General features: G+C 48.3%; 1 protein-coding gene across 2 annotated transcripts; it reads right to left on the bottom strand.

The window, feature by feature from the left end:
- Positions 1 to 71: 71 nt before the first annotated feature.
- Positions 72 to 8,799, bottom strand: LYSMD4 (LysM domain containing 4). Of its 2 annotated transcripts, XR_005829035.1 has the most exons (4): positions 8,042 to 8,799; positions 6,952 to 7,236; positions 1,554 to 2,889; positions 72 to 163 (listed from the first exon to the last, which is right to left on the bottom strand). XR_005829035.1 is itself a non-coding variant. In XM_040601910.1 (3 exons), the coding sequence occupies exons 2-3, from the start codon at positions 7,219 to 7,221 to the stop codon at positions 2,338 to 2,340; spliced, it is 822 nt and encodes a 273-aa protein (XP_040457844.1). In that variant the 5' UTR covers positions 7,222 to 7,236; positions 8,042 to 8,799; the 3' UTR covers positions 197 to 2,337. The 2 variants fall into 2 exon arrangements, 1 of the variants encoding a protein (XP_040457844.1); XM_040601910.1 differs by lacking the exon at positions 72 to 163 and having other exon boundaries at positions 197 to 2,889.
- Positions 8,800 to 22,977: the final 14,178 nt, after the last annotated feature.

The following is a 22,977-nucleotide window of genomic DNA, read 5'->3' as shown; positions in this document are numbered from 1 at the left end:
TGCCCCCACGCGTACTGTGGGGCACCAAAACATCTTTCACCTGAGAAAAGTCCCTGCAGAGAAAGGTGTTCCCAGCTTCTGCTCCGTCTGGTGTCGGGTGGGCGTGCGGCAAGGCGCTCGGCTTTCCAGGGGAAGCGCTCAGCTGCGCGACAGCGGAGTCTCCCTGTGGTAACAAAAAAGCACAAGCCGGGGGTAGGTGGTGCTCCTAGTGCTTTTATTTAATTTTGCTTTATTTAAAAATGTAATAATGCCCCCCCACACCCCCAAACAAAGATACATTTCCTTCATAGAAGAAAAATAGAAATTTTTGTTCAGTACAAGATACTTTAGAGACCTCGTTTACAAAATTAGGTTCCCCCAGGCTTTCCTGAGTACTATTTTTGATGGGTGCAGAAAACACAGGGTGTCATTACACCATCGCCTGGCTCTGGCTCTGCCTGCTTGGCCAGCTGTGCCTCACATCCCTGGAGACACCTCAGTCCCTTTTTCCCTGTCCCATGCGGGTGCTCGTCCTCAGGCCAGGAGGTGGGCGCAGCTGTACAACAGGAGCTTGTGCCACAGCTCTCGCCCTGCGCCACCTTCGCTCACAAAGCCACAAGCAACAAGACCCCCCAGAAACCAAACCAGCCCCTCCCAAATCCCGAGGCAGCACTGCCCTGGCCTCGCAAAAGGCGGCTCTGGCCAGGCTGCGGCTCCGCTGGTGGGGCAGGCCGGCTGCGTGGGGCAGGCTGGCTGCGTGGGGCAGGGCCCTGTGCTTTCTGTAGGCAGCGGGGACGCCAGTGTGTGGGGCAGAAGGGCCACTGCAGTGTGAGCAAGCGATGGCTTCAGCCACCTGCCCACGCGCTCTACCCTCGGCCTGGGGCGGATGGCAGCTGCCGGCTGAGCGGCAGCGGAGCCCCAAGCGCCCAGGAAGGGGCCGGGGCCCTCACCACAATGGCATGCCGCTCTCAGCTGGCTGCCGTCGCCACTGGGCCTCACCCCATCCCTGGCTGAGTTTCACACCACCACGCTCCCAAACGCCTTAGCAGGTGGCTCTAGGACAGCCATTACCTCTGCCCGCAGTCCCCGAATTAAATTTCAGAGGCAAATTCTCCTCTGCAGCAAAGCTCCCTCCCCCAGGCCTCAGCTTCTGCTCACTTCTAGCACGTAGCGTTGATTGACTCAGCCCAAACCACACAGGCCTCAGGCTGACCGACATCCCAGGACACCTCGAGCCACTGACGCGTCACTGGACTTCCCTACGCAAACGTCAGCAGCTCACCAAAACGTTTAACGCTCTGCAGCCTCGCAGCCCCACCCTCGGAAGGATTCACACTGTGACGGTCCCAGGTCGCGGGGCTTCCTTCCTGGACCTTGCAATTAAACGCCATTTGGCAACACTCTCAGGTGAAGACAACAAACAAGGAAACTCAAGTCCATGACTGGAACTGAGTGTTTGAGATGCACCATTATGGATTATTATTACTTTTAAAAAAACCTTAACACCAGCTAGACCTCCCCCCAGCAAATGAGCCTTTCAGAGGCGCATACCACAGGCCGAACCCTACTCTCACCTCCTCCTCCAGTGCTCTCTGGCCACCCGTGGTCGCACTGACGTATTGGCCCTGGACAAGCAGCACCCTGGCGAAAGCACGATTCTGCACTGAGCTCTGCCTGCAGAGACACTGGATTTCAAGAGAAGTCTCTGAAGACTGCATCGAGGGGAAGAGGTCTGGGCTCACCCTTCACAGCGGTGGGCTTGAAGCACCCTAATAAACACAGCTTAAACACCTGCCCAAAAGGATGAAAAGGCGAGGTGCTGCCAGCATCCTCCTGCCGTGGCACACTTAGTGTGACACACTAGAAGTCATCGCCATTTTAGGCTTAAGTATGCCAAAACTGCCACAGTCTGAAAAAGATAAAAATGACAGTTTGGAGAAAAAGAAGAATCCCCGCTTCTACTGTAGGCATGAAGCGTTTTCTCAAACCACCACCAGCCCCCAGCTTTCCCATCACATTAATACTGCACTCTTCATCTCAGCAGCAAAGGATCTGCTTCAGACAAGGCATAAATACCTGAAGCAATCAAGAGGAGTGAATTGCTACAAAATACTTGCCCTCAACAAGAGTTCATGAATGTTAAGCCACCTGCCTGATGATATTTACAAGCAACAAGGCATCCTTATTTTTCTGTAAAAATCACCTCACCTCACTTTCAGTCAAGTTTGGGATTACAACATCAGCCCCTTAAAAAAATAAAAATACTCTGTATTGTTATGCCCCTGAATGCACTTGAGTCAGTCACTGACGTACGGGCTTCAGTGCTGGGAGGACAGGCTGTTTGGCTGCTGCTCCCCTTTAGGATTTTTTTTCTACAACTGAGCTTTGTGGTAATTTCCCTTCCAATCCATCTGTTGAAATATCTGAGGTTAGCATAGTGTTGAAGGTATGGGCCACCAGGCCTTGTGTTTTAAAATAGATTATATAAAATACTGGCAGGACAATTCCTATCAGGAGCATAATAAAAACTGCGTTCCACCACTGGATTCCACAGTCCGCACCATTACTGGTCTCCTGCTTCCCCAACTCGGGCGGCGGCCTCTCCAGCGCTTCCATGCAGTACTCTGTGTTTAGCTGGACCTCCGCCTGCACTGCGTCCTGAATGCTCTTGTCAATCCCCCTGAAGTAGTCGCTCAGGTGCCTGCCGTCAGCAGAGCTGCTCACACCGTCATCAGGCTCTGGCAAGTCCAAAACCGTCAGGCCGGTCTGGGAGGGCGCAGTTGGGAGCGGCTTTAGCTCTCTGCCGTTCTCCGTTAACAGCCCGTGGGGCTTCACGGGGATCTTGATGGACTTCACTGCATACAAGTCCTGCTCCCGGATGAAGTTGTTGACGCGTTTGATATCTGCAACCTACAGAACCCAAAAAGGACACGAGTATTAGTGTAGGGCAACCCACTACTGAAGCAGGAAGGAGCTACAGAACTAGTGTTGCAAGCAGCTGTCAGAAAACAGAAGCAAGCCCTGGCTGCAAGTGGCTTAGTGTTTTGCAGAGACATCCCGGCTGTTGCGGGGACCTTCCAGGTCCTGCAGGATAGAGACAGTCCCCTATTAAACCTGTCTATAACCTGCTCTAGCGCTCCCGTCTCTCTCATACGCTGTATTTTGCTTAGCACTGTTTTTCTTCCCTTTTGCTTTCCCTACCGTTCGCTCACCTACTTTCTAATCCAAGTTAAGGCAAGAAAAGTCTTCATAACATGTTCCTTTTTAAAACAGTTTTCATACCTTGAATAACACTTAAGTGTTTAAGGTGAGAGGACAACACCAGTACAAGCAAGCAAACCCCTCCCCCTGCTCAGAAAGTGATTTTGGAATGAACAGAGCTCTGTCTTCAGAGCACACTGCAGCCTGCAAAGCAAGATCACAGCCTGGAAGAGAGCAGGCGAGCATCTCTCCCACACAGGCATGAGCATCCCTCGCTCTTGTTCCCAAGCACCACCCCTCTCCTGCATGACAGCAGCTCCCCACAGCTCATTTCTCCACAGTTGGTACAGGCTCCTGCTGAAGGTAGCTTCAGGCAATAATCTCCGTGCATCTGTGATCATCTTTGGTGGTTCGTGTGGAGGGCTCCCATCTGTGACCGGTATTCCCACCCAGCTTGGGGATGCCAATAGCAGTAAGAGCAAGAAAGAACACACCATATGTACAGCATAAGTCACAAGGACAGCTGGTATTAAAGAAGAGACAGAGACAAGGCAGAGTTTCTCTGTTTAATGTTAAATGAAGAGAAGACAGCTTAATACAGTGTCCACTCACAACCACCTAATAAGTAAGTACATGAACTCCTCAGTTGCCCTGAATCCTCTGTCAAATAAAATGGACTGTCAGCGTGTGCAAGGAGCTCTCCAAAGCGGCCAAAGAGACATGGAAGAACCTCGAAGGAAAGGCTGGAGGACACAAACCAAAGAGAACAGCAAGACCCCAAACCAAAGAGAAAGGCAACATGAACAGGTTAACCACCTCTGACAGATCATACACAAGGGAGACAGTACGAGGACTGCACTTTTGCAGAAAGTTTTAATTTGTTCTTTTAGAAATCTAGTAAATTACTGTACAAACTGCATTCACTGCACACGCACAAGCCTCAGGCTACCAATGAAACAGGGGAACTAAAAATAAGAAACCAAGAAAGCACTTCCTAAGCAAGCGTATAAGTGCCATCAGCGCTAAAACCACTGATAGTTCAGGGCAAAGATCTCCTTTTAAAGGACAACACATGAATACACCAGAAGGGAGCCTGAACATCTCCCTCCCCATTGCCAACACGTGTTCAGGACTACTTGCAGGCTGCGCTGCTGCCAGGAGCAGGGCGGGGTGCCACCCCCCAGCAGCACAGGAGGTGTCAAGGGAAGAGCCATCCCTGCTGCCCTGCAGGGACTTCCTAGGGGAGAGAGGAGCTGCCTCTGGCATCAGATCTTCCAGCCCATACACGCTGACAGGGAACCACACATCAAGCTCATCTACCGTGCAGTCCCTGAAAGGTGGCAAGTCTGCCACATGGCAGCCAGAAAGCCAGATTCTGCTGGAAGGTAGAGATGAATGCCTGAATCTCACGCTTACTCTGCAAAGCTTGAGAAATCTGAAAATGGGACCTTTAACCAAGTTCCTAATCTGGTGCCCCTGAGGCAAAAGGAATCCTCAGTTGCCAGTTCAGACTCCTCACAGCTTGTCCCAGTGTAACATCAGGACTTACACCCTGCAAAATAATTTAGTTATGAAATAACAATCTCACCCAAAGCCTCCTAACTGAGGTGGTGCTTCGATTTTTGGTTTTGTTCCAATGGAAACAAATTATCGGGATAGTAAATATCCCCTGCAGTGTCTCCAATGAAACATGGTAATGTTGTGCTAAGGCTCTAGAAACAGAAAGTGGAGCAGCACTCACGCAGAAACAACAAACAAAGCTGATGGGAAGCATGCAAGCTGCACAAGCCATTTAGGCTTATTTTCTGTACTAATTTTTTTGGCTGCAGTGAGCTCCTCTTGTCCCAGCTAAGAACAATGCCAAAAGCAGGCCAGGACTATAAATGGTCAAGAGTAAAAATGATAATTTTGAAGTGCTTTGCATCTCTGCCAATTTATCTGTAGCGCACACAAAGCTGTTTGTTGCACTGTCTCAATACTCCCACCCTCAAGTCGACCCTGACCATTTCAAAACCAACAGCAAGTTCTTACTGATTTCAAGGAGAAGCTCTTCCTGGATTTTTTTTAAACACAGTTGCATATATTTGTGGCTACAAATCTTGTGCAAGCAAAATAACAATACATGAAAATTGATCAGTGCCAGCCTGTAAACGGACAAATTCATGAATCTCCAATAAGGACTTCTGTACCCCTTCAATTTAACCAGATCAGGTCAGAAATACCCCTTCTGGGAGAGGGGGAGGCAGCAAGGACAGTTTTTTTCCTGTGGGAGGAGAACACTGACTACCTAGTCCTTCCCCATTAGTTTGCTCTCCCCACCAGACAAGGCCAGCTGCCTTGGGCAGGCCAGGCAGAGTAAATCCACCTGTACCTGCGAGGGCTGAAAGGCTCCAGGAGCCAGGCAGCAGAGAAGGCAGCTGAACAGCCATGGCCGGGACAGGCCCGAGTCCTCCTAGTTACTGTACAGGGGGCACAGCAGGATTTTTCATGCCATAAACCAAAGGAGTTGTTTAGAATCTTCCTCCTTGGAGTTCACTGAACTGCTGGGATTCTGCATAAGTGGCAAGAACAATACAATTGCTGCAGCTTAGAGATGAGCATACAGTCACAACTATGAAGTCAACCGCTGCAGCCGAGTTCTCAGGCTTTGCTGGTGCCAATCAAGGCCTATTCAAGACCTACCAGACTTGCTTCTTCACACGCATCAGGCTTGTCAGCAGAACCTAGAAGGATTTCTTTTTTGTTTTGTTTTTGTTTCTAAGGGAATGGGAGGGGAGGAGAGGAATTGTCGCAATTCCTTTAAGCCCTCTTGCTTCAGCTGCACCACACAGCTGTTGTGTTGTTAAGCAAGACAGACTGCAATAGTATTGCAGCGGTTGAGCCAGTACTGTATCATTATCCCCATTCAGGTCACTGTCCAATTGTTTGCATCACGGAACTTTTTAATCACAGTCTAGCTTGCAGATAAAGGAGGCTCTAAAAATACAGCTTTAACTGCTAAACGACGGGGTACTTCTAATATTCAGATCAGGTAATTAAACTTTTCAACAGTTTTTCTATCAAGCACTCTGCTTTGGAACAAAGGGAACATATTTTGTAATATGTTCCAGCTCCAGAGAAAATTCACCGTGCACCTGCCTGCAGATGGCTGAACCGCACATGCTTCTGGGTACGACAGCAACAATGCAAACCCATACGCACGGACAGCACCCGGAGTCTGGGACCTGAACTTCAGCACCTCTTCTTCTCCAAGTCAACTCGTTAAGACTCGGGCCTTCCTTGCAATATGTAAGCTCATACCTTTTGAGAAATAAATGAAAACAAACCAAAACCAAACCAGACCACACCAGAGTGACACTTCTTTGTATTGTTCAGCTTGCTTCAAAAACTGCATGCTCCTTGAGAGCAGGGCTCTGACCCTCACTTCTGTACTCAGCTTCTCAGTTTTTGCCCGCGCTTAAATAACCAAGTAGAAATCACAACTGCTACGCTGCACTTAGTCACTCAAATTAAGCAGGAAAGCAGGTCACACAGGGTGTGACGTTGACAACACCTTCCTAGGCTGTCAGCTGAAGAAATCTTTTTGGGTTGTTTTTTTTTTATACCTTTCTCCAGCTCAGTTTTACCCAGATATTGACCATTCACGAAATACATAGAGCAAACACTTGTCCGTGCCAAAATTATTAGGAAACAGTGTGCCTTCCTTCTGGAAGCTAAGCTACACAGAAAACACCTCTGAAGTAATAAAACCCAACCAGAGACAGCTCTTACTTTACAACCATACTGCAAGGCTAGCTTGTTAAGATTATCATCCTCTGTAATCTCTCGTTCCAGAAGTACCACATCTCCAGCTCTGTCCTGAGAAGTGCTGCATCGCTGCTGCTCCTTGCCTCTTGGTCGCAATTCCATAACATTGAGTTCCTCCTCTGACTCTTCCGAATCAGACTGGCCATTGGGAAACACATACACCTGCCTGCCTGGGTAATTATGGATGGTGACAGGAGCCTGGAAGGATCTTGTCCGGCTCTCATTCAGCCTCATCTTTTATACCAGCACCTGGAAAAAAATCAGAAAACAAAACCCAAAAAATTTTGAATTTCCTTAATACCAGTGTTTATTTCTTAGCATGTAAGATTTGGGAGAATGGGCAAAAGCACAGTAGTTGCATGTGTGCGCACACACACGAAACTCTCCTTCTACCCAGACCTTCTCAGGGACATATCCAAAAGATGCCATTCTAACAGCAATGACAGAAATATTAAAAGGTTATGTACACAAACTTCAACAATGGGTATATTATTTTCAAACCTTTTTTTGTCTACCTGTGGACAAACCACTACATAACACTACTTTGCTATATATCTTAAATGCTACTTTCAGTAATTTCATAAAAAAGCAGCAGAGTCACTTGAGCAAAGTATCTTGAATTAGGGTAAAAAAAATCCATGGGACCGTATCAGCTCTCCTACCAATATGCATTAAAAACTGACCAAAATTGTCCTTTATATCATGATCCTTTCCAGAAGTACTTAATTTTCTACACTTTGAATCCACATTTTAATTTCAGGGAAATGTGCTTTTTTTTAAAAAACAAAAAAGGACAGGTGAACCTACACTTAACTTCCAACTGAACAACTAGTCCACCTGAACGACTCTTGTACAAACGAGACCAGAACCTGCCCGAGCACTTTGTTCTAATTACTGCTAGACCTACAGCTGCAACTCATTCGGAATTTACTTCCCCCCCCCTCCCCCCAGCCCCTTCAATCCTCAATTCCACAATCTGTTGTCAGGGTCAGGTATAGGTAAAAAACCACCGCGTTGTCAGGGCACTCCATTGACCCTAGTATTCTCAACTTACCCATACAGGATTCTCATGGTGAAACCACTACCATTTTATGGCATCTCATTAGTACTGAGCACATCATCCCCACACTGCAGGCTCACAGCTGTGCTAGAAGAGCTTAAAATTTAAGACTAGTTTCTCCCTGGGCAGTCCGGTGGGACACCTCTGCCTTTGAAGCTGTAAGCCAGGCGGCCTCCTCAGAAGGTGCTCCCCTGACACACTGGCTGCGTCTCCCCAGGGAGTGCCACTTTTCTCCAGCCCGGCTCTGGCCACCCCGACCCTAGCACCCTGGGGTCAGCCAGGCGGGGTGAGGGCCTGGCTCCTGCCCCGCACCGAACCGGGTGCCAGCAACCACAGGGCGGCCCGGGCCCGCCCACCCCCCCGCTTCGGCAGGGCAGAGGGGCACCCCGGCTGCGGGCTCGGGGGCCTCCTCAGGCCGCGGCCCGCCCGGAGCCTCACTCGGCCTCCGGGGGTCGGCGCGTCGCTCGCATCAACCCCGTGCCAGGGCGCCGCTCCCCCCAGCGCCTCACGCACCCGCCGCCCCCCTCAGCGCCTCAGGCACCCGGCGCCCAGCTCCCCTCAGCGCCTCAGGGGGGACCCCGCTCCCCTCTGCGCCTCAGGCACCCGGGGACCCCGCTCCCCTCAGCGCCTTGGGTGGGGGGGCCCGCTCCCCTCAGCGTCCCAGGGACACGGGACCCGGTCCACGGTGAGTGGGCCCTGCCCCTCTCCCCTCAGACCCCGCGCCCCCAGGAGCGGCCGAGCCCTGTCCCCCGTGGCGGGCCCCGTCCCCAGCCCCCCTGCACTGACCCGCCGCTCGCCGGCCATCGGCCACACGCACCAACCTAACCCCGACTCTCCCCCAGCTCTCCTCCCATTGGCTAGAAGTGGCGAAAGGCGGGATCCTCAGCGCCGTCTGACCAATGGGCGGCGGCCAAGAGCGGTGGAGCGAGGGTGGTTGAGAGGTCAGCGCTGGAAGGCGTCGCGGGAGGGCGGGCCCCACTTAAAGGGCCCGCGCCCCCGGCCCGGGCGAGGCCTGTGCCCGGAGCACGCGCAGGGGCGGGGTGGCGGCGTGCACCCGTGCGGCGGTAACATTCGTTGTACTCACCGTGACAACGTACATTATACTGACTATAGGTACAGTTACAACAGAACTTCAGTTACTGCATTGCCAATATACCGATCACACACAGACGTAGATCCCTTCTCCCGGGACCCTGGCCCCGTTCCGGAGGGGCGAGCGCTGCCGGGGGGCTGCGGGGTCGCTTAAAGATCAAGCACGGGGCGATGTCTAACGAGTTCCGCATGCGAAGCTGCACGGGCTGGGGGCGGAGGGGAGAGATCGCCCATCGCCGGCTGCGGGCGTTAGCCAGGCACCCCTGCCCAAGGGCTGGCGTGACAGTCTCGTGCGAGGGACGGCCCTGGGTTCGCTCGGAGGCATGAAGGGCTCTTGGCTCTGAAGGAGATGAACAAACCTACTTTTCAGTTAAATTAAAGCCAAGCGCCGTTTCCAGCTACGCCTTTGCCTTCCCTTGTGCAGCACAGGTGTTGCCGACAGGGAAGGCAAGAGGAGACAGTATTTCCCTCCAGCTCTTGCCACTGCTAGGTTAGATGCAACATCAGTTGACACGTCACATGTCAAGAGGAAGGAAGGCTCCCCAAGCATCGACATTATATTTTTTCAGCAACAGCCGTTACTTCCTCACGGCTCACTTGCCCACACATCTTTGTGGGGCTGAGTGATTTCGGCCAGGCTGGAAGGGTGGTGGGAGAGTGGCCAGGCAGGACTGCGGCTGAGCCCGGCTCCTCCAAGCAGCGAGCCAGCACCCCATCTCCCAGCAGGTATTGGAATTTCCTTCCCTCCATCCCTGGGCCAGCTTGTCTCATGAGCAGATGATTTTGAGGCTCAGCCAGCTTACATCCTTTTCTGACCCAATGGATGATGGATTCTGTGTGCTGGAGAGGGCTCTGCAAGTGTGGGGACTACATGAGATTTGCCAAAATGCAGCCAACTGCTACATTCGTCTGGAAACATGGGGGAAAAACAGACTTTGCTGACAAAGCTAACTCCAGGTTGGCTTACTTGTCCTTAACTTGCCATTTACTGCTTCTTGTTTTCCTAACTTTTAAAATATCAGGAAGAACTATTCATTGATCTCGTGGAAAAACAGCAGGAAATGTAGATGGGAAATTGCTTCATCCTCCAACTGAAAGATCCTTACAGATTCCCTATGAAAAAGTGGGTTTCTCCCAACTGTTGGGATGAAACAGCTGTTAAGAAAATCAAGCAAAAAAGCTTTTAAGAATCAGACTCAAAATCACTTCCCTTTTTGGATTTGTCTACACAAGTCATAAAACATGGAAACACAGAAGTATTCAACTGGTGTCAATTGACTGCAAATAATTCAAGCTCATTCGTGCATTGGTACAGGCTGAGCTGGACATTTGCTTGTGGTCCTGTCCTGGAAGAAATGTGTGCAGTGTCCAGACTACGGAGCACAACATAACAGGTTATCTATCACCGAGATCTAAACATCCCACACAGACCAATCTGCAGGTTTCCTACTGTCTCTGATACATACTGACCCCTTTTCTGTCTGTCCAGAAAGTCTTCCAGCAGTCCTAATGGAGAAAGAATTAAAGCCTTAGAACAAAACACACCAATTTAGAGTCTTTCAGGCCTTCATTATCAAGTGGAAAGGACAGAAGAAAGGCCTATTTCAGTTCTTTGTTTGCCTTCATAGGCACTTACATTGCCAGTTTGCTTCCTATCTTTTATGGGAAATCAAAACAGTTCAGGATTTCTTTTCTAACCCTCTATGGAAGATTCTGCAGGGACCAACTCCGCACTAGTTCATGGAAAGGTCCTTCATCTTGCTTACTTCAAGGAACCTGACAAACAACTCTAGTGGTATTTACATAGGATCTGGATGGATCTTGACAAATTCATTTTAAGCAGGACTTGGTCCCAGTCCGTTCTCTGGTGGTTTCTTGACTTAAGGCATCCCACAGACATAAACCACCTCAGCAGTGTGGTAGCACCGTTTGCCGGCATGAGCAGGACCCCAGGTACCTGCTGCTGCTGTGGTCCCAGGTAATGACACTGCTTTCCCTCCCAGCAGGCTGTCTGCAATAAACCTATGCTGCCAAAGGATCATGGCCCCTGTGTGAATTACTGCTTTAAATGTGCAGCGTTCTTGAGCTAGAGGGCTTTACAAGATTCCTTTCATTGTGGCCTAAAATTCAAATGACAGATATGATAGGTTTTACCAGGCCTGAATAGGGAAATGGCAGAGAATTAGTGTCCGTTTTGAGCGCAGCCCTGCCCCTTCTACCCTCTGAGACATTCAACTATCATATTTTACCTTGAAATACTATACTTGTTCTCACTTCAGCAAGAAATCTGCCTCTAGCAGAGTGGGATAATTTCACTATTAGGTAATTAATGCAACAAGGTTTTATTACACTGAAAAACGCACCACGACTGGAGGCTTTTCAGAATGTTTTAGATACCTATCTGCTTTTTCCAGGCTTTTTCAGGGTGAGCGGATACATCATTTCAGACTCCACCTAGTGAACTGAGGGATGTGCCTGCTGAGCAGCTTTGTTACCGCAAATGTTACTGCTTCCCAGTGGCCTCGCCATGCTGCAGCTCAGCTGATGCAAACTGTGGTCAGTATGAAGAATATGTTAACAAGAAATAACTGTCTGTTTTGTAGGAGTGCTGATGTTGGCTCTGGGCCAACTGTGTGGATGATGTCACCATTCCAAATAATTGGAATATTTTTGTTGTTAGCAGATAGATTGTGAGAGCTGCAAAGCCACAAACAAGTGACATCTGTCTGAGAGCTGAATGGTTCAGTCGTCATACACATACAACCAACATAAGGGTCATACATCCCCTGAATTTCGGGAGAAAATCCTCCTACCCCTGACATGTCAATGCAGAGGGCAACAGAACCGAGAAAGTCTTTCACTTAATCCAAAGTAGCAATGCATCCGTGGTGCTGGGCACCAGCCAGCATTCACATCAATGCAAGCTCCTTCCCGGGGGGTGTCAGAGGCAATCAGTTTGTGATAGAGAATCAAAACTTGAATGAAGGCCTTGGCTGGGGCTTTCCAAAGAGAGCATAACCTAGAAGAGGGCTCTCCTCTTCTGTCCCTGTGACTGCTGTAAGCTCTTGCTTGGATCCTGAATTGCTGTTCTCTTCATCACTTTGGTTTTCTTCCTCTTTTTTCAGGCTCACTTCAGAAGCATCAGAACTGTCAGACACATATCCCTTGTGTCTGTCTCTGCTTCTCTTTAAGCAGCCTTCTAAGCTCTGCAATACAATCTATTCTTTGGATTTCAGATCTCTCAGTGATAGTCTGTTTTCCACCACTGGGAAACTAATAACTTAACGTGCAACCCGCAGAAAGCAGCTCCAGTATCTCTTGCGCTGGTATTCAATTAACTCGCCTGCCCAGAGATGGGCCGTTTCATTCATCCATGCACATGTTGCTCACTGGTGCTAACTGATGCTCAGGCTACACAGCTGCTCAGGCTGGCATCTGATGGTTTCCAACTAGCAGAAGTAAAAATTGCAATTTATAAATCACCAGGGCCATCATTGTGACTTGATCCATAATTTGGAATTAATAAAAGCAAGTCAGAGTGAAATCATTCACCTGTTTCTTTCACCGTATGGGCTATTAACAATAAAAATGTAGAATGTACAGTCAATAAAAGATGAAGGCGGGGACCCTCACAAGTAGTGAACTACCATCCTGACACTAAGTACAGCACAAGTTAAAGACATACCTCTTGAGTGTTTGCATCTTAACATCGACCAATTATTCCTGTTTAGCATATACAGGGGAAGGCTCCTATACAGCATTGTGAGGCAAAAGAATCTTTTGTAATTTCTGATATCGCTGAATTATAAAAACAAAACAACGCCCCGCCCCCCCCCCCAAAAAAAAAAAAAAAAAAAAAAGAGGGTATTCCTATTTTTATTTCATTGTTTACTAGTGGGAGACTGGGAAAGCAGCTGTAGCAAATCACATCCATCTTCAGGACGTGGCACTACAGAAATTATCATGCTTCTATTGCAAATAATTTATAAATGATGGGCTTTGCTCTGGTTTTGGACTAATGTAGCATAACTGATTTCAGTGAAGTTAACCCCCTCTGTTAAGCCAGAAGTATGAGCCAAATACAACAAAATAATACTCTCCCTGGTGTCTGCAGTGACTAAGTATATGTGGGTACTGTACATACATTTGATTTAATTATATAGACAACAATAAGTTTGAGAGGTTGATACAGTAGGCATACAACACAGGGAAGAAAACCTCAGTTAAATTAAATTAATTATAGGTATATACATAATATAGTTAATTGAGCTATGGAGGTTACTCTGAGTGCATGTTTGGTAGCATTGGGTTACATCTTGCCTCTGTTAATGGTTTCTCCTGTTGGAAGTGCTTGTCTTGCTCAGCAGGTTCCCAGCTTAGCCATGGGCAACTCCACATAGGAGCGCTACTCCTGTCGTTGACCGCCCTGGAAGCATCTTGGGCTGAAATTCACTCTCAGGAACAAGCTGATGGTTTAGGTGGCTGCATCTGGAAAGAAGTACAAAGCCTGCGCCTGTGCTGCTGTGCAGGAGCAGCCCCGAGACCTGGCTGCCAGCCAGCTTCACACCTTAACTGCAGGGACATCCCTGGCTCAGGGGTGACCCAGCCTGGATACAGCCTACACCTTCCTTATGCAAGGGTACACCCAGTAGCAGTGTGACACCCAGCCCAGCAGCATGCGGACAGTGGCCTGTGGCCCTCCCCAGGTAGGACCCTGCTGTTGCTGGCAATGAGATGAGGGATTTGTCACCCCTCTGAGTCAGGGTGTGAGGTGCTGGGCACCCTGTAGCTCTGACTTCTTCCAGGGCAGCAGCACAGCTCTTGCCTCCACCCTCACAAGCTTTTTCTCCTGTTTGTAACGTAGCAGGTGTTATAATAAAGACCCAGCTTCATCATTCAGATCCAGCTCAGACATCAAATTACTCCCACCTACGAGGACCATATTTGCAACTCTCTCATGTATGCTTTGACTCTTAGGAATGAGACTTTTATCTTGGGAACCAGAATGCAGATCTAAATAGCACTGCCGTCTCCTGGAGGAGATAACGCGTCTGCTCAGAGACCTAGTTCTGTGTTTGCCTTCTATCACACAGCACCATTTGGCAGGGGCTGCCTGGTTTGTGTGATAGCAGACACTGAATTACTTCAGAAAAACATGGGATTATTTTTTATATTTAAAAAAATGACTAATTAAAAGTGGTTTTAATTTTGCAGTTCATATTTTCTTGGGATTGTGCCAGATTCTGGAGTCCATACGCCACACCCTGTCCTTCTGGAGGAATTTGGCTAGGGAAAGCACTGTAAGATTTGTTCCCTTTCCCCTCCCTTACTCTTAAAATCCCTCCCCCTCCCTTTTCCCTTCCCGCAACTGGTAAATTGTGAAGAGCAGGAATGTTCCTGGGAAGAAACCCAGGCAGAATCACATTCAGAACAAGTCAAAGATTTCTTGCATAGCTGAAGCATGTGTTTGCAATTCCCAATTGCTGGAGCACATAAGCCCTGCCAGCGCATGTTGTTCCCTTCAGATGTTCTCAGGGAGCTCTAGGCAGTGTCCAGGGTAGTCTGTAGACAATGTTTAGCTGAGGCATTGCTCCTTGGCCCATCTGTTAATGGTGCCAGGGCCAAAAAGGCTCTTGGTGAAAGGACGGCAAACAGCCAACCCTACCTTTCCAAGAAGCTGTGTTAGTGGTGGCCAGAACCATTGAGCTGCATGACCCCCTTGAGCCACAAACTGGCTTGATTTGGGCCAGTGAAAGTTTGGCTGCTGCTACCAAACTATCACCCCAGGCTTCAGGCAGCTTGTGGGACTGATGCTGTCTAGAATAATTAGCGTGTGCAGCCCCAACAAAGTACTGCTCAACAGACAAGGACAAAACCATGAGATCACTAATGAATGTGCAAAAAGTAAATTATAACTGTTGGGAAGAAGCAGATAGATAGCCAGTAACTACAGCCTGTTCTCCCTTCTGCTTGAGAGATGCCACTGATCCAGAGGGAATGCAACTCTTCCAAGAGGTTCAAAACTGGAACCTAACGAGGCCAAGAAGGATGGGAGCTGGAGGCTGAGACAGGTTGGAAAAGCACGGCTTCAATGTATTTGTGAGGAAGCTTTTGTCCTTGGCACTACGCGGAGCACAGTGTATTACACAAAGTGAGTCCTTGCTCAAGCTGGTGCTGATACTGGGGAAAGGCAGGTTGCTGAAAGCATCACTTGTCTTTCCAATGACCTTATCATGTGAGCTCAGCCTGCCAAGAGCTGTCTCTCGCTCTGTGCTCCTTGTGGTCTGAGCCAACAAGCCTGAACACGCTGTGCTGATATCTAATATGGTTCAGCATTGCATGGCAGTCTCCGAACGTAGCGTGTGCATCCTTTCAGAACAGGATGATGCCACCTCTGTGCTTGGCTGCCTATCGCATGCCTCCATGCTGTCTCCAGCTCGTCTTACTTCCAAACATGTCCAATCTGACTTTGCAATTTTTTCGAATATAAGGTGCCCTAGGGAAGGCCCTGAGCTTGCAGGAGGAATGGAAGAGTCTTCCAAAGCAAAATCTTTCACCTCGGTGGCTGAGAGGCCGTGCTGTGCTTAGCCCGGCTCCCCTTCATGCTTGCCAGTAGGGTTCCCACGTCTTTACTGGTGCATGGCAACAATAATGAGCAGTAACACATGGGGGCAGCAGCCGCCTCTGCTTTCTCGTCAGTCTGGGAGTCTGGTTGCAGCAGCCTTGCAAGGGCCTTGCAGAACTGAGGTGCTCCAAGATTTGAGGGTCACTGTGCTGGGCACAAGCCCAGAGTGACAGCTACAGCTGCTGAAACTATGGGAAAAGCATGTCGTGGGACAGAGGGGCTTTGTGGCCTCATGGGACAGGATGTCAGTGCTGCAACCTGTGGGTTTGTCATTGTATCTGGTCCTTCTCCAGTTCCTGCAGTCCCAGCCTAAGCAGTTCTGCACTCACGTTACAAAGCGCATTAAACCGGTGGACAGTTACCGCATTGCTGCATGGCAAATATGGCTGGAGTCAGAATCCCAGGTCTCAGTTCAGATGCCACTGCATCCCACTGGACAACCCTTGCTGAGCTAGTTGCACTGCAGGCAGGATGGAGCCCAGCACGTTCCTTTCAGTGAGGTGAAAGGAAAAAAAGATGCTCTTGCCTGACTGCACCATGAAAAAAGATGCTGGGTTCATGCGATACCATTTATTCTCTCAGAGACTGAATGTTCAGGTAATGAGGAAAAGCCTTGATCTTGGCGGTGAAGGTCATAAAAGCCAAGTTCTCAGAGTAGGAGCATTTCAGTTCAGGCTCTGGGATTTTCTGGCAGGGCTATTTCCAGGGTTTCTTTTTTCCTGTTCTGAGTGAGCAGAACTTCAGGAGTTACTTGTGCACCTGATATTTGCCTGATTGCTTGTATCAGTGCTTCCCATCATGTGAGTAATGTGGTGTCTGAGTGGTATTGGCCCATGCTGATGCTGGAAATGGCAAGAAATAAAAAGCCAGCAAAAGCCAGCCCTGTCGCCAGAAGTGATAATGGATTAATTATAATAAGGGATGGGAAACAAAACATCCCTGTGCTCCATAAGTAATTAAAAAAAATAAATCAGATAAATTCCCAGATAGGAAAAGCATTTTCTGTAACTGAGGCTACTACTTAAATTGGAAAGTGCTGTTAACACAACTGTCTGACTGAGGTGAGTGCAATAGCACAGCAGGGCTGTTGCAGATCTGCAAGTAAACAGCTGAATCGCATCTCTCAGCTTCAATCTGCAAATTTCTGAAGCCAAAAGAACAGCTTTAAATTTAAAACTTCTGTTGGAGCACATGCTTCAATTGGGCTGAGTGCCAGGACATGCAAAGACTTAGGGCACTTAGAGTCTTATGTAGATGAAAAGACAGTGGGGAGTCATTTGAGTTGGCTAGCAATGTACTAAGCTATAGCAGGATCTGCCTTCATTTCCTTTAAACCAACTTGCAGGGAGGAAAATCGGGAAAACTGAGACTTTATCATTGTAATTGTTACAGCAAAAGCTAAGGCTAAGCATGGCCCTCACACAACTCCTCCTGTCTTGCACAGAGCCCAATAGAGGGGTCCCAGCCCCAAGCCAGCTCTGCCCTTTCAGTAAGTGGGCTGTGAAGTAGCCCCTGAAAATGCCCAGCCCCCAAACTGACCACCATTAAGGACATATGAGCTGCTCTGTTGGCTGTTTTCTATTCATTTCAAACCATAATCTCAGCCAACCTTTAACCACAGTAACAGGAGAGGTTTGCACTTACCCTTCTTCTTCCCAGGAGCTCAAAGTGCTTTATAAAGCCGCAGCCAAGCAATGCTACAGTGGTCCCTCTGCTATTGCACAGTGGTTCCCTGAGTTACAGGGAAGTGAACTGATTCACCCAAGGCTGCACAACACGTTGGCATGTCAGCGCAGCCTAGATCCCCGCTCTCTGGGAAGCTGGGGCCAGCATGCATTAAGCAATGAGAAAACGTGTCTGGCTGTCCATAAAGACTTAGAAAAGCTGCAACTGCAAACTGTGAACAGTAGCAAAGTGACACAAACACTAGCAGCATGATCACCAGGTACCAAACAGAGCACAACTAGTCAAATCAGTTTCTTGCAAGGAAAAGGAAGAAGAGCAGAACAATGTCTTTTACTATGTGGGCTGTGACCGTGCTGGTTAATGCTGCAGCTCTCTGCACAGGCAGGCCTTAGGTGGACAGGCTAATTAAAATTACCAGGAGTCTATACAATCCTTTGCTGCAACTCTTCACTGCCAGAAGCTGCTTCATAATATTTCCAGCCATTTCCCTAAGTATCCAGCAGATTGGACAAAATTAAAGAAACCTGGGTCTTGGGCTTCAAGGCCACTGAGAAGTCACTAATCAGGCTCCCAGCTGAGCCGAATGCAAGGAAACATTGTTAGCAATAAACACAGACAAATCTTCTCTAACTGGAGCCATGGAATGGATATATGTTTCTAGGGAAACCTTCACCTTGTCTCTGGACCACTTTCACCACAAGGAGAGTAGCCCCAATGAACAGTGGGGGCTTTTACCGTAGTGCCAGGGACCTTCTCAGATGATAAGAGAAAAAAAAGACACAACAAAAGCTTCACAAGCAGAAAAACCCACCCATAGCCCTTGTTCTGGCATAGCGTTCTCATCCAAAGCGGGGGGGAAGGGGCAGTGTTTCCACTTGTTCTGAGGCTAGTTCTAGGAAAGTCTTACTAAAAGCCAAGGGTCAAATGCTGATCTTTCTCTTCAAGAAACAGTTCCAGGGAATGGGTCAAAGTCAAAGCAGTTGCCAGCTGCAAGCACAGCTCACATCCCACATATGACAGAAAGGCCCCGTCCTGCAGTACGTGCCTGTGTGTACCCCACTCTGTGCAAGCGAGCAGCCCTCTGCAGAGAGCTGAGCTGTGTGCTGTCCTGCAGCCAGCCTCCGGCCCAGGCACAATGCTCCGGCAGCCAGCAGGCTGGGACAAAGGGCTCGGGGACAGAGCTGACCCTTTGTGGCTGCAGGAGCCCTCGCCCTTTGCATGCCCACACAGGTGGTGGGCAGGCAGCCTGGGGAGCTGCCAGGGTGGGGGCCAGGGTCACGTCTCACCAGGCAGACACCAGCCGTGCAGGGAAGACTTTGTAGGTCCAAGGCCTGGATGCCAGAAGGGAATTTCACCATGGCCTCTTCCATGAGGAGTTGGTTCCGGGGTCGTGCCCAAGAGGAGACAGTCAGCGTGGCATGTGGGTGCATGGGAGCATGTTGCCCATGATGTTTGGCTTTAAATCTGCAAGGATCCTGGGGAAGCTGTGCCAGGACCCTTTGATGCCTCTTGGAGTGCTAAACTCAGAGCAACTACAAGAAGGAAAAAAGAAAGGGGAAGAGGAACTATTAGGAGAATCGAAGTGACAAACGAGCAGATGAAAGGTACAAAGTGTCATCTTTCTTTTGTGCTCCCAGGTAGGACTTTACCAACATCAGAATGAATACCACACAGAACCAGGCAACAGTGGATCAGGTAACACACCCCCAACCCCAACCCCTTCCTTAAAATTCAAAACACACAAATGCTGCGGTCTTGGTAAAAGCAAATCACTGACCCCTCATCTCATCATCATTATGTGTAACCCAAAGCCTGTGGATAGCAGCTACAGTAAATTAACATGTGCAAAAGTACCTGGATTTGATCTGCTAATGGAGAAAAAAATTTACAGGCATGTTGTTAAGAAAGAATGAGCACTAATTCTCTCCGTTATTCATTTTGTTTGATTGTGCTTGCCCTAGGAAACATGAGAGCTAGCAGGGATCATATTAGCAAGGAAAATAGAAGAGCAACAAGTTGATAGTTTAGAGTTCATGCAAACATTGTGTCAGTCACTGAACCAGAAAAAAAGCTGGCTCAGAGGCAGTAACTACTATTGATAAGAGTCTCAGGGAACAATCTCAGAAAGATGTGAAAGATAGATGGGAAATTGTGCTGCAGAGCCAGGCTAAGCAATCAGGAGAGAACAGAGCATCATCTGGGTTTTTTTCTTTGCTTTCCTCCCCATTCTCCCCATTTAATACTAGAAGAAAGACATTGTTGCCTGTAAAAATCGTTATGCCTGAAGAGGTAACACTGGGGTGCGCTCCTGCACCAGTGCTGAACTGCTGGGTAGCTTTGCTTCAACTTGCTGGAGAAAAGCATAGTAAAACTATTAGCTATGGATCGCTATATGATCATATTACCTCAACTTTAAGTATGTACACTTAAAAAATCCTTGCTTGTGGGGAAAAAATATATTGCAATGGTTTCAACTTACCAGAAAGCTGCTCCCACCAGTTACTCTTTGTGGAAATGTCAAAGGAATGACATCAAGTCCCAGGTGGCCAGAGAACACAAGCTATGGCTAGCCAGGAGGAGAAGATGCTGTCAAACGTGGCATCTGGAGAGGTGAGGAAAGCCGGGGCAGCTTCTTGGTCCAGAAGATAAACCTTCATGCCTTTTTTTATCGATATGATGCATTTACAGATGTTTCCAGAAAGGGGCGGTAGAGACCTAACTCATACAATGAATAGAAAGAGATGTCCTGATCAGGAAGAAATATAAAGAGCAAGAATTATTTGCAATGTTTCTTTTCCTAGGCATACAGAGGTTCCTCCATGTGTCCATGCAAATAAAAACAACGGGACCAAAGTGGGACTGCTTGGTATAACACAATAATTTCAGTCCACTCTGAGATCACTCTCTTCACCTGCTTTTTGGAGGATGGCACTAACTGCACAAAGGTGGATGCTGTGTGGGTTGCAAGAGCTGGCACAAGGGTGTGCAATGCATCGGGGAGCACTATACAATGCACTGCTTAACACATGTCACCACAGCAGTGTGGCAACCTCTGAGTTGGCTTACTAGCAGGGGAAACAATAACAATTCGGAAAGGTTTACTATCAGGCTTATGAGTATCATGGCTCGCCTCTAACACAATTTGGCTTCCACCTAACCTTGAAAGAGAGGAGATGAGAAAAAGGTGTGCTTATAATATCAAGATTCCCAAAAATTCATGTTGGTGTGAAGGTGTGAAGCAGAGAAGCCCAATGCTGAACCACCTTTACAATCTTCTTGGGCTCTCTTGAACCACTCAGAGTTAATTCCAGAGCTGATTCAAGCTGCTGCCTGAAGGAAATGGCACAGTTATTTTTACCTTGAGCAAATCCCACGTTTTCCTGCATTTAAGCCACTTACCCCATCCCTATGCTATTGTTTTATGCCATTTGCTTGCACTGTCCGTAGTCCACAATGGAGGGGGTAATTTTGTGGGTGGGGATGTCTCGGAGCTCCAGTCATGGAACAATACAACAGGCATAAACCATGCAACCAGTCTCTTCCTCGAAGAGTTTCTGGCCGAAGTACAAGATTTGAAAACATGAAAGCGAGCAGGGGGCAATGTGAGGTGAGAAACCAGCTATCTGCAGCAGAGGCAGCAACAGCTTTATCAGGAAACCAAGAACCCTTCTGGGTCTTGCTCTCAGCATAGCTCAACACACCAGCAAACCTGGCTGCAGACTGAAATCTTGGCTTCCCCTGAAGCCAATGGCAAATATCCCACTGGCTTCAATGGGAGCAGGACTTCATGCCAGATCTCGTGCTTCCCATTCCTTTGCCGTAGCCATGAGAGCAAGCTTCCCTTCCAAGGCTGTGTCTGCAGCTAAGGCCTTCAGGAGCAGAAGAATGGCTTTCCTTGCAACCTGAGAAGTATCAATGGGAAATGAAAGACTTCTTTTTAACAGAAATGGTGATTGCCCTAGAGAACAACTTAGAACAACTAAGCCCCTTGCTTAGAGCTAAGGGGCACTCTGGAGCCCCCTTTCTTTCTCTCTGATTTTTTTCCCTTAGGCTTTAACTGCCCAAAGGGTGCACAGCAGCTCAAGCACACAGCTTTTGGCTGTGATGAAATCACTGGTGGGAGAATGAGCTGGGTCATGCAGCTAGAAACACTCACGTCTCCCAGTCCTAACATCCCTCATTCCATACCTGCTCACATAGCTGTACCTATATGTAGTGTGACTTACAGCAACACAGCAAACAGGCAGGAGAAGATTAAGTTGGTCCATTTCTGCTTTTATCACAACAGAGTTGGTGCCTATTAGAGGTGGTAAAGAAAGGGATGCTGGATGAGCTATGCGCTGTCCACACAGGACTCTATGTATGCTCTGGCACAAGCATCTCTCTGCTGAGATGAGCACCTTGAGAACTCCAAGCTCTGGCACAAGCATCTCTCTGCTGAGATGAGCACCTTGAGAACTCCAAGCTATTCGTGAGGTGGCAAGGTCACGGCTCTCATTTCCTGCAAATCTTTGCTTTCCTTGGCAAAAATCAAGAATTTTGTTAGGGAAATCTTGGTGGGTGTTTTTTGATCAGTCAAGCACAGCAGATTACGTTACTGGAGGGTGTATACAGGACCTCCCATCTTCTAGGCATAGTAAAATGAGTCTGTCTGCTCCAGAAATTCAGGAGTCACCAGCATGGTGCTGACCACCTGTATTATTTCTTAGGTCATGCAGCATGTCTACTGGATAGATTGATGTCTGTACAGCTGACTGTTTGCATATCAGTTGTGGAGGCAAAGGAAATTCTTCAAATCCCAGAGCACAAATGTTCACTGCTAGAGAAAAGCAGGTGGAGATGTGCCAAGTTACAGCTTCTCAGTTGCTACCCCTGTAAAGAATGCCCTGCAAGGAAAACTAGAAAATATTTCATGAAAGAGCAAAGATAACACAAGACTATCTAGCAAAGGGCAGAATTTAATATTAATGGCTTTCCTTTAGTCGCTCTATTTCCTGTTCCTAACTTAACCCTCTAAAATCAGCAATGGTCAGAGAAGGGCTATAAACTTTTGCACATCTAAAAGGTCTTCCACTGAAAGACCTCAGAGCACTTTGCAAATATTAGGGACTCCTGAGGGATGGCTGTGCCCTGAGGAGGCTTGCCCTGAGGAGGCTGCTCATGTAGGCAATGGGCAGATACTGCTTTGGCTGCAGAGGTCAAACACTGAAATTTGACTTCTGGCCTGCTCTGCAACAACATCTTCCTTCTTTGTCTCCCAGTTCATAACAGGAACCCAGGAAATGAGAGGAGCTGGATTACCCTTGAATTCACGCTCCAGATTCAATGTGAAAACCCCCTCCTCACGGACAGATGGGTAATAGACATAGAGCAGTGATGTGACTGGTGTCGTTTCAGCCCATCAGCCACTTTGGGATCTTGTCCCTGGAGGCCCTTGGGGTTACATGGTGTACTGTGCATGGCTCAGCTGTTGGTGTATCTAAACATTTCAGTTAACAGCACCACACCAAAGCTTGCTTTGAAAGTA

This window comes from Falco naumanni, chromosome 7, assembly GCF_017639655.2.
Source record: "Falco naumanni isolate bFalNau1 chromosome 7, bFalNau1.pat, whole genome shotgun sequence".
Taxonomy (NCBI): Eukaryota; Metazoa; Chordata; class Aves; order Falconiformes; family Falconidae; genus Falco; species Falco naumanni.
This window is presented reverse-complemented; position numbering and strand designations above follow the sequence as displayed.